The following is a 13,905-nucleotide window of genomic DNA, read 5'->3' as shown; positions in this document are numbered from 1 at the left end:
GCCATGGCTGGCGCAGCAGACCCAGGACCCAGGATAGCTCAGAGAGGCAGCGACCTTGGCTTCCATCTCAGAGTCAGTTGGATTTTGCCCTGAATTCATAGCTTGTTTTAGAAGCAGCAAGTATTATGCTTGCTTGCATGAGACTTTCTTATTGCTCTTGAGACCATGATAAGAGATTTTCCACCATGAAGTATATAAGCACTATTAGGGGCCTGCTACTGGGCCGGAAATTCTGGGTAGGCTAGCTATCTTTCAATATTACTGTATCACCCTGATCTCGGAATCCAGTTCAGGAGCATGCGTCGTCTTGATCTGTCGTTTCCTTTTCTTTTCGAAAGTGAACCTTGAGTATACTGGGCCGTGAAACTCACCTGAGTCAAGTGTGTTCTCCGTGTCTTCTTGACTTGCAGGCTGAGAAGCTCAGCATAATCTTTGACCTCTTTCCACTTATAACATCTTTTTAAATGACACCCCCTTCCGTAAGGATGGTGTGCCAGCCTGAAAATCTGCTGACATGTGGCAGGCCTGAGGGCATCACTGTGGATGGCTGACTGTGGCTTCTTAGGATGGCTTGACCTAATGATTTTAACAGTGTCTAATTCATAGCCTTAAATGCTCAGAAACCATATTAAAAAATTATCCTGAGATGAACATGCTTTAGTATCATGCATTATCACAAAGTTCAGGTGAGGCTGATTAATAAGACGTCATTCCTGTTTATGTGTTTATAAGCTAAACAGTCATGTTCAGTTGGTGGCATGCCCTCATCCTCTATCCAAAGCAGAAGAGTAGGATTAGTAGTAATTAGTTACTAAAAATAATTAGGATAAGGGGTAATTTGTTCAGACATGTTCAGACCCAAAGCAGAGCTCACACACTTCTAAGTAATTGGAATCTCTGAATCGGGTTATATCCTCCATTCTCCAGATCTATATTGGACACATTATAGTCAGCTGGCACTGACTGAGATATGTTGGTATTCCTAATCAACAACAGGACCTGTTTCAAAGGGCCTAAAAGAGGCTAGATGGGGAAACAGTGAAAACAGTGACAGACTTTATTTTGGGGGGGCTCCAAAATCACTGCAGATGGTGATTGCAGCCATGAAATTAAAAGACGCTTACTCCTTGGAAGGAAAGTTATGACCAACCTAGACAGCATGTTAAAAAAGCAGAGACATTACTTTGTCAACAAAGGTGCGTCTAGTCAAGGCTATGGTTTTTCCAGTGGTCACGTATGGATGTGAGAGTTGGACTATAAAGAAAGCTGAGTGCCGAAGAATTGATGCTTTTGAACTGTGGTATTGGAAAAGACTCTTGAGAGTCCCTTGGACTACAAGGAAATCCAACCCGTCCATCCTAAATGATATCAGTCCTGAATATTCATTGGAAGGACTGATGTTGCAACTGAAACTCCAATACTTTGGCCACCTGATGCAAAGAACTGACTCATTTGAAAAGACTCTGATTCTGGGAAAGGTTGAAGATGGAGGAGAAGGTTGACGATGAGCTGGTTGGATGGCATCACTGACTCAATGGAGTTTGGGTAAACTCCCAGAGTTGGTGATGGACAGGGAGGCCTGGTGTGCTGCAGTCCATGGGGTCGCAAAGAGTTGGACACGACTGAGTGACTGAACTGAGAAGAGGCATTCTTTCTCCTCCATGTACATGTTGATGAATTTAGGTTAACTCTGAGAAAGAATCTTCTTTATTTCTGATTCTAACTGCTTAGCATCCTTTTCAGGATTACACACTTGCTTATTAAATATTCTGCACTTTTTTTGGTAATCAAACTATAGACTTGTGTCCCAGTTAGGATATGTGTATTAGCAAGTTAGCAGAAAATCAAACTAAGCCTGACTGAAGCAATAAATGGTAACTAAGATCCTCCCATAGGATGACCTTTTGGAGTTGGTGTAATTCAGAGAGTCACAAGATTTTCAAGGTCCTACTTTCCATGGGGTTGACTTCATTCAGTTCAGCTCAGCCACTCAGTCGTGTCCGACTCTTTGCGACCCCGTGGACTGTAGCAGGCCAGGTTTCCCTGTCCATTACCAACTCTTGGAGCTTGTTCAAACTCAAGCCCATCGAGTTGGTGATGCCATCCAACTATCTTGTCCTCTGTTCTGACTGGATTTTCTCCTGGTGACAGAATAGCTGCAGCAGTTCCAGGCTTTACATCCATGCACCTCTCTCCCAAAGACCACCAGCAAATCTGCTCTCTCTCTCTTTTTTTTTTTTTTTGAAGTCACTCAGTCATGTCTGACTCTCTGCAACCCCGTGGACTGTAGCCCACCAGGCTCCTCTGTCCGTGGGATTCTCCAGGCAAGAATACTGGAGTGGGTTGCCATTTCCTTCTCCAGGGGATCTTCCCAACCCAGGGATCGAACCCGGGTCTCCTGCATTGCAGGCAGACACTTTATCCTCTGAGCCACCATTTTAGTGACCTGAATTGAGGCTCCATTCTTGAGCCAACCCCCTGAGTTCAAGGGAATGCAGTGCAGTGACAGGCTTAGACCAGGACTATCAGACTAATTAGGAATTAGTGACAAGAGGAATAGGATTACCCAGAGGAAAACTGGTCACTCAGGAGCTCTGCATAGTATCAGCTTCCCCTGAAACACTTGGGTTCCATGGGAGAGCGAGGGGATTGGATGGATACCTGGGTGGAAATTTAAGGTACTCTAAGGCTTATGACCAACCTAGATAGCATATTGAAAAGCAGAGACATTACTTTGCCAACAAAGGTCCGTCTAGTCAAGGCTATGGTTTTTCCAGTGGTCATGTATGGATGTGAGAGTTGGACTATGAAGAAAGCTGAGCACCGAAGAATTGATGCTTTTTAACTGTGGTGTTGGAGAAGACTCTTGAGAGTCCTTTGGACTGCAAGGAGATCCAACCAGTCCATTCTGAAGGAGATCAGCCCTGGGATTTCTTTGGAAGGAATGATACTTAAGCTGAAACTCCAGTACTTGGCCACATCATGTGAAGAGTTGACTCATTGGAAAAGACTGATGCTGGGAGGGATTGGGGGCAGGAGGAGAAGGGGATGACCCAGGATGAGATGGCTGGATGGCATCGTGGACTCGATGGACGTGAGTCTGAGTGAACTCTGGGAATTAGTGATGGACAGGGAGGCCTGGCATGCTGCGATTCATGGGGTCGCAAAAAGTCGGACATGACTGAGCGACTGAACTGAACTGAAGGCTTCCCTGGTGGCTCAGACGGTAAAGAATCCTCCTGCAATGTGAGAGACCTGGGTTCGATCCCTGGGGTGGGAAGATTCCCTGGAGAAGGGAATGGCTACCCACTCCAGTATTCTGGACTAGAAAATTCCATGGACTGTATAGTCCATTGGGGCCACAAAGAGTTGGACATGACTGAACTGGCTGGTGACAAAGGAAGAGGGGAAGGAGGCTGGATGTTGGGTAGGCAACTAACACAGTATCTCTTTTTCAGGTATATGCAGAGTTTTCTTGAACTTCTAGAATATGAAAATAAGAGCCCTGAAGATCCTCAGGTCTTGGATAAGTAAGTAGGATACCAAACTTACCTGAAAGTCAAAAAAATGTTTTGGTAAATGGAACTCATGTCACTGAGAGCCAAGAAGTACAAGTGGGATGGAGGCATTAGGTTTCTTAATGGGTAACAGCTCAACACTGCAGTTTTTTAATTAATTTTAATTGGAGGATAATTACTTTACAATATTGTGATGGTTTTTGCTATATATCAAGATGAATCCGCCACAGGTATACATGTGTGTCTCTTCCCCCACCCATCCTGACCCCCCTTCCCACCTCCCTCCCCACTCTATAAATTCGAGCTAAGAATTTAACTAGTACCAGGAGACCTTTCAAATTACACCTCATGATCTAATTCTTAATATTTGTGCTTCTTTCTGGTGAACTGGTGCTGGGCACCCACTGTAAATATTGCAGTAAATGTTCCACCTAGTGGTAGTTTTAAGAATGCACTGACCTCTGTGTATACGTGAGTTTATGTACTTAGTCCCTTATGATTTGTTTTTAAAGTTTCAATGCAGTAATTACATTTGAGCTCAGAGAAAAGATAATGCTTTTATTCTGGAGAAGCATAAAAGTATGCTATTAACATAACTCTTCTGAATTCTATTGCTGCTATTAGGCACGGAAACTGCTAACTTTGCATGCTGATGGGAAATATTTCCAGTTTTTCTTTTTCATTTAACCAGAAAACACCCAGCTCTGAGTGTGTTTTTTCTCCCGCCAAGAGAAATTGTGACCTCTTCCCATTATTTTTCTCCTCTTTCATATACCCATCTATTGAATGCATACAGCAGGCCCATTGTGCTGAGGAATTTCCAAGTAGAAACCTGGCCCACATCATTGTGACAACCAAATGCCTTACGTGTAGGTGTTCCATAAAAAGAACTGAGAAATATCACGTTACATAAGTGACCTTAGCTCGAGGCATTTAACCCAGCAGTCTTAATTCACAGATAAGGAAAATGAGGTACAAGATGGGAAGTGACTTCCCCAAGATTGTAACGTCAGTTTGGAGCAGAGCTGAGTCTCTAAATCATGTTTACTCTCCCTCAGTACAGTTGCTCTTTGCAATGCACCATGTTGCCAGAATTGCTGGTCTGAGTTGTGAGTAGCTAGGTCGGATGTACTTGTAAATTAAAATGCAAAGGAAAAAAAGTCCTGAACTGTTTTTACTTCGCGAGATGTTTTGTTAATGGGTCTATGAAATGTGGAAGAGGAGGCATTGGATTAGAGCCCTGGCTGTAACGCTTTCCTTGTTACAGGCCTTTGCTGTCATTTAAGTTATCAAAGTTAAATGAATTGAATCCAGAAGCTTTGTTTTCACCAAAGTCCTTAGCTAGTGACAGTTTGTTTGGCTGACTGACCTCTCTAGCTTCAGATCTGGGGATATTGGTTTGTGAGCATCTGTGATGTTACATTTCTGCTGTGTACTTCCTGCAGTCCTGTGATTTAGGGACACAAGCCTTTAGAAGCTGCCAACTTCTGGATCCAGTGTGTACGAGATCGTAATGATAACAGCTCTCAGTGAGTTTCAGTAACCTGCCCAGGTTGCCATGAAGCTAGTTGGGAGACTTGGGGTTGTAGAAGCCAGATGCTTGTGGTGAAGGAAGGAATGGGGAGTCCTGTTCATCATAGCAGCCTTTTCTGCTCAGTGAGAGTTATACAGGAGTCGTGAGCAGGGAAATCATAAGTAAAGTGAAAGTAGCAAGGAAGATGAGGATGTTGATCATAATGACAAAGTTTAGAAGAGTCCTGGGACTTCCATAGTGGTCCAGTGGTTAAATCTCTGTCTTCTTATGCAGGGGGTGACGGTTCAATCTCTGATCAGGGAACTAAGGTTCCATGTGCCACAGTGCTGTGCTTAATCACTCAGCTGTGTCTGACTCTTTGTGGCCCCATGCACTGTAGCCCACCAGGCTCTTCTGTCTGTGGAAATTCTCCAGCCAAGAATGCTGGAGTGGATTGCCTTGCCTCCTCTAGGGGGTCTTCCAAACCCAGGGATTGAACCCAGGTATCCTGCATTGCAGGCGGATTCTTCACCGCCTGAACCACCAGGGAAGCCCTGGGTGTGGCCAAAAATGTAAAATAAGACTTGTTGCAAAAAAGAAAAGGAGCCTCAGAAGATTGGGAAAGTAGTCTGAGAATTGAACCATTGAGGCAAGTCTCCTCCCTACAGATAAGTTGAGTCACTTTCCTACTGTAATGAATTGTTACACTTTAGTAATATTTCATTATGAATACATTGGGAAGAGCATTATGTAAAGGATAAATGGTCCATTAGAAAATTTCTCATGAATAATTTTGACCTTCTAATTTCTGAGTTGACTTATTCATTTTTGCTGTCTCTGTACATATGTATTTATTACAGAAGAGTTTCATCGTTGAGAAACATAAGACTATGCAGATAGTCACTCCAAATTTCCATTACTGGGAAATTGAATTACTGTTAACATTTTCCTTCCATCCATACTTTTAACTTGGCATATGTGTTTCTATATGTACAGAATGTTTTGTTTTGTTTTTTACAAAGATAACAGTGTCAGCATTATAGGTCTACACCACTGTTAGTAATTTCATAGTGGTCTGCCTGTAGATAAGTCAGATGACTTGACCTCCTGTTACTGGGTTTAGAATAGTTTGTGGTCTTCTTGGTACCCTAAGTAATGCTCTGAAGAACAGTTCTGAAATACGGCTGTTGACCTTGTCCAGTTCTTTTCCTAGAGTCAGTTCCTGGGAGTGGAATAACTTTCTTTGGGCTTTTGATACAGGCTGCTCAGTCGCCCCTAGAAATTCATCAGCTACGTGCCCACTCTCTAGCCAGCAGTGGCTATTCTTTGCCAGTCCGGTAAGCATAGTGTTGCATTGTTTTAATTTGCTTTTCTTTTATTATTTCGAAGGTGAAGTTATTGGCATTTGCGTGCCCTCTGGTACATTTTCTATTGATACCAGGCCCCTTGCCTAGTTTTCTGTTAGGGTGTGGTCATCTTTTCCTTTACTAAGAATAGTAACTCTTGTGAATATATATTTCTCAGATTTCACTTTTCTTGTGTCCTTATAAAATTGCTGAGATCCTAGACAGTCCTATGATTTGTTTCTTCATGGTTTCTGCCTTTGGTATTAGGCTTAGAACAGTCTTCCTTACTCCCAGGGTTATATACTCACTCACCTGGTTTTCTTCTTTCTTTTCTACAATTTCACCCTTTTACATTTAAGTTTTTTAATCCATTTTTGGGCGTAAGGTTTAAAATTGGGGCATGACTTACATTGTTAGTCAGCTATCCCAACTAATTTGTTTCCCTACTGACTTACATTGCCACTTCATCATCAGTATTGCTGAATTTTTACCCACACCTTCTCATTCATCCTTGATCCTGGTGCCAAGGTTTTTATTTGGTTCCATCGACTTGGCTTTCTGTTCTTAGTTACTGTTCTCAATATAGTTTTCCCTCTACACCTTTACAATAATGCACCCAAACATTTGAACAGGCTTGTCTTAATCACCTTTGTTCCATCACTATTTTACTGCTGTGAGAAATTTGCTTCAAAATTTTGCTTTTAAACAGTTTGACACCATTTATTTCTTCATGGAAGCTATCTTTTTAAGAGTCCATCATAAATCCTTGGAGATTTTTGGTATTGTCCTCATGTTGTCAGAAGAAACATCAATAAATTCTGCGCTTATGTATTCAGCAAACATTTATAGGGTCTGTTTCATATGTAATCATTTATCTAGAAAGTCAGTGGATTCCTAAAAAGGTATTTGAGCATTCTGTTTCTTTCTTTAAGAAGTTAAGTATTTCCGAAGGAAGACTTTCTGTAGAAAGTTTCAAGCAAAAACTGGGTAATCCTTTAGTTTCTTGTGAGTACTTCCTTGTAGCCTATGATGATAATGATGGCTTTGCCTATAAAAATACCAGCAGGTAAATAGTTCCAAAATAAAGCTGGGAAATTTGTGCATTAGTCCATGAAACCTAAAGACTGACCACTTTTTTTGTTTCCTTCCCATGCAGCTTTCTACAAGTCCTAATTAAAGTCAGAAATAGACACAATGATGTGGTTCCTACAATGGCCCAAGGAGTGATCGAGTACAAGGAGAAGTTTGGGTTTGATCCATTCATTAGCAGTAACATCCAGTATTTTCTGGACCGATTTTATACCAACCGCATCTCTTTCCGCATGCTTATTAACCAGCACAGTAAGTTGGGTTTTCTTGGTCCAGTTTTAAAAAGATAACCAGAGTGATTTCTCCCAAATGTTTTCCTATTGCTTCACTTTCAATTACTGATCTGCATTTTTGTCTAGAAATTTTACTTCTAGGTCAGTTTTTCCTAAGTGAGTTCTATCTATGAAAAGGCTAATCTTTAGAACTCTCAAGGGAATCCTTGAAACGCTTTTTGGATACTCATATTAGATACTCATATTAGAGACAGGACCACTGCCTGCCTTTTAAGCCTCTGCTGTTATGTTCCTGGTGGGGCATAGTATCTGACAGGCACCTGGCACTCTGGTGTTCATCTCTGAATACTTCCAGTGTCTCTAGAGTCAGTTCTAATCTTTATCCAGGATGGCACATGGTTTCTTTTTTTGGTTTTAAAAACAAACCTGAGATAATGATACTGAGAATATTGAATTGGCATGTTGGCAATATGAGCAATTGATCTTACATTTCACAGTGATCAGTGAAATCAGGTTATGTGGAATTGTCAAACCCTAATCTTGTATTGAGAGTTTTACTCTCCTATCTAGGCTGATAAGCAGATAAGAAAAGAATAACTAAAATTATCTCCACAAAAACTTTTAAACTCATTTTCAGCATGTCTCTGTGTCCGATTTCATAATTTTTATGAAAAAAGCATCTAGTGTCTAGAGTCGAATTCATCCTTTTTGTTAAGTCAGAAAATGGACAGAGCATCTTTATTTTAGTAATATTACTTTATTTGGATAAACAAATGTTATGCAGCTGTTAAATGTGGGTTTGTTCTAAATGTATGTCTCTTGAAAATGTAAATGTTTAGCAATTTACAGGAAATTTAAAAGAAAAAAAAAAGAACCCCAATACTATTGAATTAAACTACTTAGATAACTGCAGTTTCTTTCTGACCTGAATATGTGTGTCCACATATATATGTACATGGTTTTCAATCATTAAACTTGCACATCTCTTGTTTTTCTTCCACTTAATCATTTGGCACTTTACATATTGGCCTAATGCCCATGTTTGTCCTCTTTCATAATTAAAACCTTCACCTATTTTATTTAAGCATTCTCCTTTTGTGTAGTATAAGTTATTTCCCATTTCTTATTTGACTTAAAAATAGGCACACATATAAACGTTTGCATTCAGATTGCTTTTTTCTTTGAAGGGGTCTCCTTTTGACTTTAAAAAAAAAATTATTTTTAATTGGAGGATAATTGGTTTACAATGTTGTGTTCGTTTCTGCCATACAACATGAATCAGCCAAAATTATGCATATTTTATAATTATAAAGTATACAATTGTATACATTATAAATTTATTGTATAAATTGTCCTCCCTCTTGAACCTCCCTCCCACCCCATCCCAGCCTTCTAGGTTGTCACAGAGCACCAGGTTGAGCTCCCTGTGTCATATAGCAACTTCCCACTAGCTGTCTGTTTTACACGTGGTTGTGTGTAATGGACTTCCCTGGTGGCTCAGACAGTAAAGCGTCTGCTTACAATGCAGGAGACCCGGGTTCAGTCCCTGGGTCAGGAAGATCCCCTGGAGAAGGCAATGGCAACCCACTCCAGTACTCTTGGCTGGAAAATCCCACTGTTGGAGAAGCCTGGTGGGCTACAGTCCATGGGGTCACAGTTGGACATGACTGAGCGACTTCACTTTGTGTGTATATGTCAGTGCTACTATCTTTAATTGTCCCAGCCTCTCCTTCCCTGCTGTGTCCATAAGTCTGTTCTCGCATCTCCATCTCTATTCCTGACCTTCAGATAGGTTCATCAGTACCATTTTTCTAGAATCCATATATATGTGTTAATATCTGATACTTTCTTTTCTCATTCTGACTTATTTCACTCTGTATGAGAGACTCGAGGCTCATCCACCTTTCTAGAACTGACTCAAATTCATTCCTTTTTATGGCTGAGTAATATTCTATTGTATATATGTACCACAACTTGGGCTTTTTTTCAGAAGTAAAATTTTGCCAACCTTCTATATTATGAAAGTAGTTGAGTGTTCTCTTAAAAACGCTTGCACAAATAGTGTGGTATGGTGAAAGTAACTTCTATGATCGAGGCATTTGAAGTGTTCATGGTAAAATACCCTTTGTAAACCTAGCCTAATGCTGCAGACTATTTTGTAAATATTTAGTGAATGTTGGAATAACTGTCTAGGATAGTGCTGAGAAGGTAGGTTAACTTGACTCAGGATGAAAGGAAGCTGTTTTTCAACCAGATCACATTGGGTTGGGGAGAGCAGGTTGGATACGTGCTTCATGTTGCTGCTTTAGGAGCTGCTAACTGCATGGGGCAGGTTTCACGGCATGGCAGGTCCTCCATTGTATGATAACTGATCACCAACCAGTTGAGTGGATTCTGTTACGCTAAGTCACTGTGGATGCTAAAACCGCTTTCACAATGAGAGGATCTTTTCAAAACTTTAAAGCCCCGAATTCATCTCTGCCGGACCATCCTAGCTGGGTGTGTTTTTAATCCTCTCCCTTTTCTCTTGGATGTGTTTAGCACTTCTGTTTGGCGGTGACACCAATCCTGCGCATCCGAAACACATCGGAAGTATTGATCCCACCTGCAACGTTGCTGATGTTGTGAAAGGTAAGGAAGCCAGTGTCATGTTAGGGATTTTGTTTCATTGGGATGTGTTAGGGATGCAGTTTTGTTGAGGCAGCTTGGCTGTAGGGTTATGGCATTGAACTGTTTGCTGGTTCATCAGACCACTGTGGGCCCAAGCCACATGATCCAAATATGATCTTTCTTGGCAGCTCAGGCAATGATGCATAGTTTGTAATGCTCAAAATGGGAGTTTCAACTTCACGGACCAGGGTTTTTCTTGTAGTTCTAGCTAAATAGTAAATATTTATGAGTTTAAGTAAGAGTCTAGGTTTTGATTGCCACCACTGTCTGAAAATTTGAGAATCTAAACCTTTGTTGTAAAATTCAGCTGAATTCACGCATTGGTTAAAAAGTAGACATCTTACTGACATGCCCTCCAGGTTGTAGGTTCTATGAGGCATTTGCGCTCATGGGTTCACTGGACGTTGAGCTGGGCTCTGTTCCATTAGCCTCAGGGTACAACAGAGCCCATTAGAACAGCATTTTCCTCAATTTTCAGTTAAGGTAAATGCTAGCTCCAGAAAGCCTTCCTGGTTGTAAATCATTGAGCAGGTTCCTGGCTCTCCAGTTTTTTTGGTGTTATGGTTACCCCGCGCAGCCTCACATTCTGAGACTGTCCCCTTTCCTGGATCGTGTCTCCTGCAGCCTTCCTCTAAACCCACATCTTACCCTGTCATGACCATTGCTCTCCCAGGTCGTCATCAGGATCTCTCTTGCTCTTCCTTTATCTGGATTGTGTAGCTAGGTGAGAACAGGTAGAGGAGGGCTTGGTCTCTTTGGCAAAGCTCTCAAGTCCTCCTAAAGTGGAGTGACCTTTGCCATCGAAGCTTAGAGGGCCAAGGGAGGGGACCCAGTGTGGGCAGCCTCCCTGGTGGGGAAACAGACCAGATTTTCAGCCGCTGAAGCTAAGGAAAACCTGTCTTACTAATATTTGGTTACCCTGGGTATCCCCCCGGTGGCCTTAGCTCAGCCAAGGCTTGTCAGGCTGCCTTGGCCTCTGTTTAGTTAGAAAACATGTACTCACATTACTCCAGTTATAAATAAATAGGCTCAGCTTCAGCTCCCGAATATACCTGTAGGTTTCTCTCTCACAAGATAACCCTCTGCAGGCCCCTGGCAGTGGAGGGAAGCAGGATCCATCTGACCAGGACTTGTATGTTCACCTGGCCCTGGCCCAGTAGCTTTTATGATCTAGAAAACCTGGTTCACATAGTCAACTGCCATATGTGTCTTATGGACAAGACACATATCCATAAAGCAAAAGGGCATTATAATATTGATACATTGCATAGATGCCTTTTCTCTTGAACTGCCAGCAATTTGAAGTCAGGGTTTTTGTCTTATACTTAAATTGCAACTCACCTAGAACTTAGTATATGCCTGTGTACATGGTCAATAAATACTGCTTGGCTTCAGAGATGTCCAACCTCTGGTAATTTACTTTAAAAAAAAAAGGCTTTATTGCAGTACAATTCACATACCATCCAATTCACTCATTTAAAGTGTACAATTCAGGGATTTCTAGTATGTTCGCAGAGTTGTGCAGCTGTCACCATAATCCAGTTTTAGAAGTGTTTCATCACCCCACAAAGAAAACCCCATACCCATTAGCAGTCATTCCCCACTGCCCCTCTCCCCAGCCTTAGGCAACCGCTAGTTTACTTTCTGTCTCTACAGATATTCCGATTCTGGACATTTCATGTAAATGAAGTGATACAGTGTGTGGTCTTTTGTGATCGGTTTCTTTCACTTAGCGTAATGTTTTCAAGTGTCATCCATCTTGTAACATAAATCAGTACTTCATTTCTTTTTATGGTTGAATACTATTCCATTGTGTGAATAGACTGCATTTTGTTTTATCTGTTCATCAGCTGATAGACATTTAAATGAGCTAGGTGACCTTGGACATGTTATATAACATCTTGGGCCTCAGTTTCTTCATCAATAAAATGGTGCTCTTGGCAATTCACCTGTATCCTAGGGTTCAATGAGTAAACATAAGTAGAGCTCCTGAAGCAGGGCAAGCACCCAACAAGGGCTGGAGGTAGACAAGTTCATGAGCGTCCTGGGGCGATCCCATGAGTCATGTGCCTTCTCGCTTATACCATTGATTGTGTAATAAGCTGGTGCCTTTGTGTTTGTTTCTGGCATAAATTGTTGTTGTTCAGTCACTAAGTCTTGTCTGATTCTTTGCGACCCCATGGACCGCAGCATGCCAGGCTTCCCTGTCCTTCACCATCTCCTGGAGTTTGCTCAAACTTATGTCCATTGAGTCAGTGATGGCATTCAACCATCTCATCCTCTGTCATCCCCTTCTCCTCCTGCCTTCAATCTTTCCTAGAAAGTCAGCTCTTCACATCAGGTGGCCAAAGTTATTGGAGCTTCAGCTTCAGCATCAGTCCTTCCAATGAATATTCAGGCATAAATTATAAAATATTTGAAATCATTCAGGACATTGATAAGGAGAAGGCAATGGCACCCTACTCCAGTACTTTTGCCTGGAAAATCCCATGGATGGAGGAGCCTGGTAGGCTGCAGTCCATGGGGTCGCTAAGAGTCAGACATGACTGAGCGACTTCACTTTGACCTTTCACTTTCATGCATTGGAGAAGGAAATGGCAACCCACTCTAGTATTCTTGCCTGGAGAATCCCAGGGACGGGAGAGCCTGGTGGGCTGCCGTCTGTGGGGTCACACAGAGTCGGACACGACTGAAGCAACTTAGCAGCAGCAGCAGCAGCAGCAGCAGCAGGACATTGATAAAACAATTGAATATTTAATGATACCCACTACAGGGGGTAGCAGTTCCCTTCTCCAGGGTATCTTCCCAAATCAGGGATTGAACCCAGGTCTCCCGCATTGCAGGCAGATTCTTTACCAGCTGAGCCATTAGGGAAGCCCAGATATCCAAGAAACATTGTTAATTTTGTAGATGTGATATTGGCATTGTGGTTATGTTCGTTTTAAAGGCATCCTTAGCTTCAAGAGAGGTTCTTTGAGATACCACACTTGATACAAAATGCCATGTGGGATTGACTCCAGAGAGTGGGCAGTGAGAAAGACTGGGCTGTGTTGCGAAGCGTTGAGTCTTGTGATGAGCACACAGGGATTCTTGACACTGTGCTCTGTGCTTATGTCTATGTTTGCAGTTCTTTATGATAAAGCTGTAAAAATATACTCCTTTTTTTTTTAATCATCTCAGTGTTTCTCCACAAAAAGCCTCTCACTGATTTTTAGAGAGGTCGTAGCCATGAGTAGTAAGTAGAGAACTAATGGGCATTCTCGGCAGTCGTTAGCGCTGCTGTCCGGTGAGTCAGAGGAGGAGGCTGGACGCTGGTGGAGAGCTAGAGCTGGTGTTTGCAGCCCTTTTTGTCTGTGTGACTCTTACTGAATCCTGCCTGGGCTTGGCATCATTTGTAGCAGTGCTCCTGTTGGTCTCTCTAAAGTGAAAGTGAAAGTTGCTCTGTCGTGTCCGACTCTTTGCAACCCCATGGCCTATACGGTCCATGGAATTCTCCAGGCCAGAATACTGGAGTGGGTAGCCTTTCCCTTCTCTAG

The 13,905-nt window shown here is 42.1% G+C and overlaps 1 protein-coding gene across 2 annotated transcripts in view; it reads left to right on the top strand.

Annotated features, from left to right (window-relative positions):
• Positions 1-13,905, top strand: part of PDK3 (pyruvate dehydrogenase kinase 3) — a 79,731-nt gene that overhangs the window by 28,106 nt on the left and 37,720 nt on the right. For both annotated transcript variants that reach the window (XM_018043836.1, XM_018043835.1), the window contains exons 3-5: positions 3,459-3,530; positions 7,534-7,718; positions 10,241-10,330. In XM_018043836.1, the coding sequence (XP_017899325.1) occupies positions 3,459-3,530; positions 7,534-7,718; positions 10,241-10,330 (347 nt within the window). The remainder of the gene's footprint in view (positions 1-3,458; positions 3,531-7,533; positions 7,719-10,240; positions 10,331-13,905) is intronic.

This window comes from Capra hircus (genome assembly GCF_001704415.2).
Source record: "Capra hircus breed San Clemente chromosome X unlocalized genomic scaffold, ASM170441v1, whole genome shotgun sequence".
Taxonomy (NCBI): domain Eukaryota; kingdom Metazoa; phylum Chordata; class Mammalia; order Artiodactyla; family Bovidae; genus Capra; species Capra hircus.
Note: the sequence above shows the minus strand (reverse complement) of the source record. Positions and strands in the feature narration are given on the sequence as shown.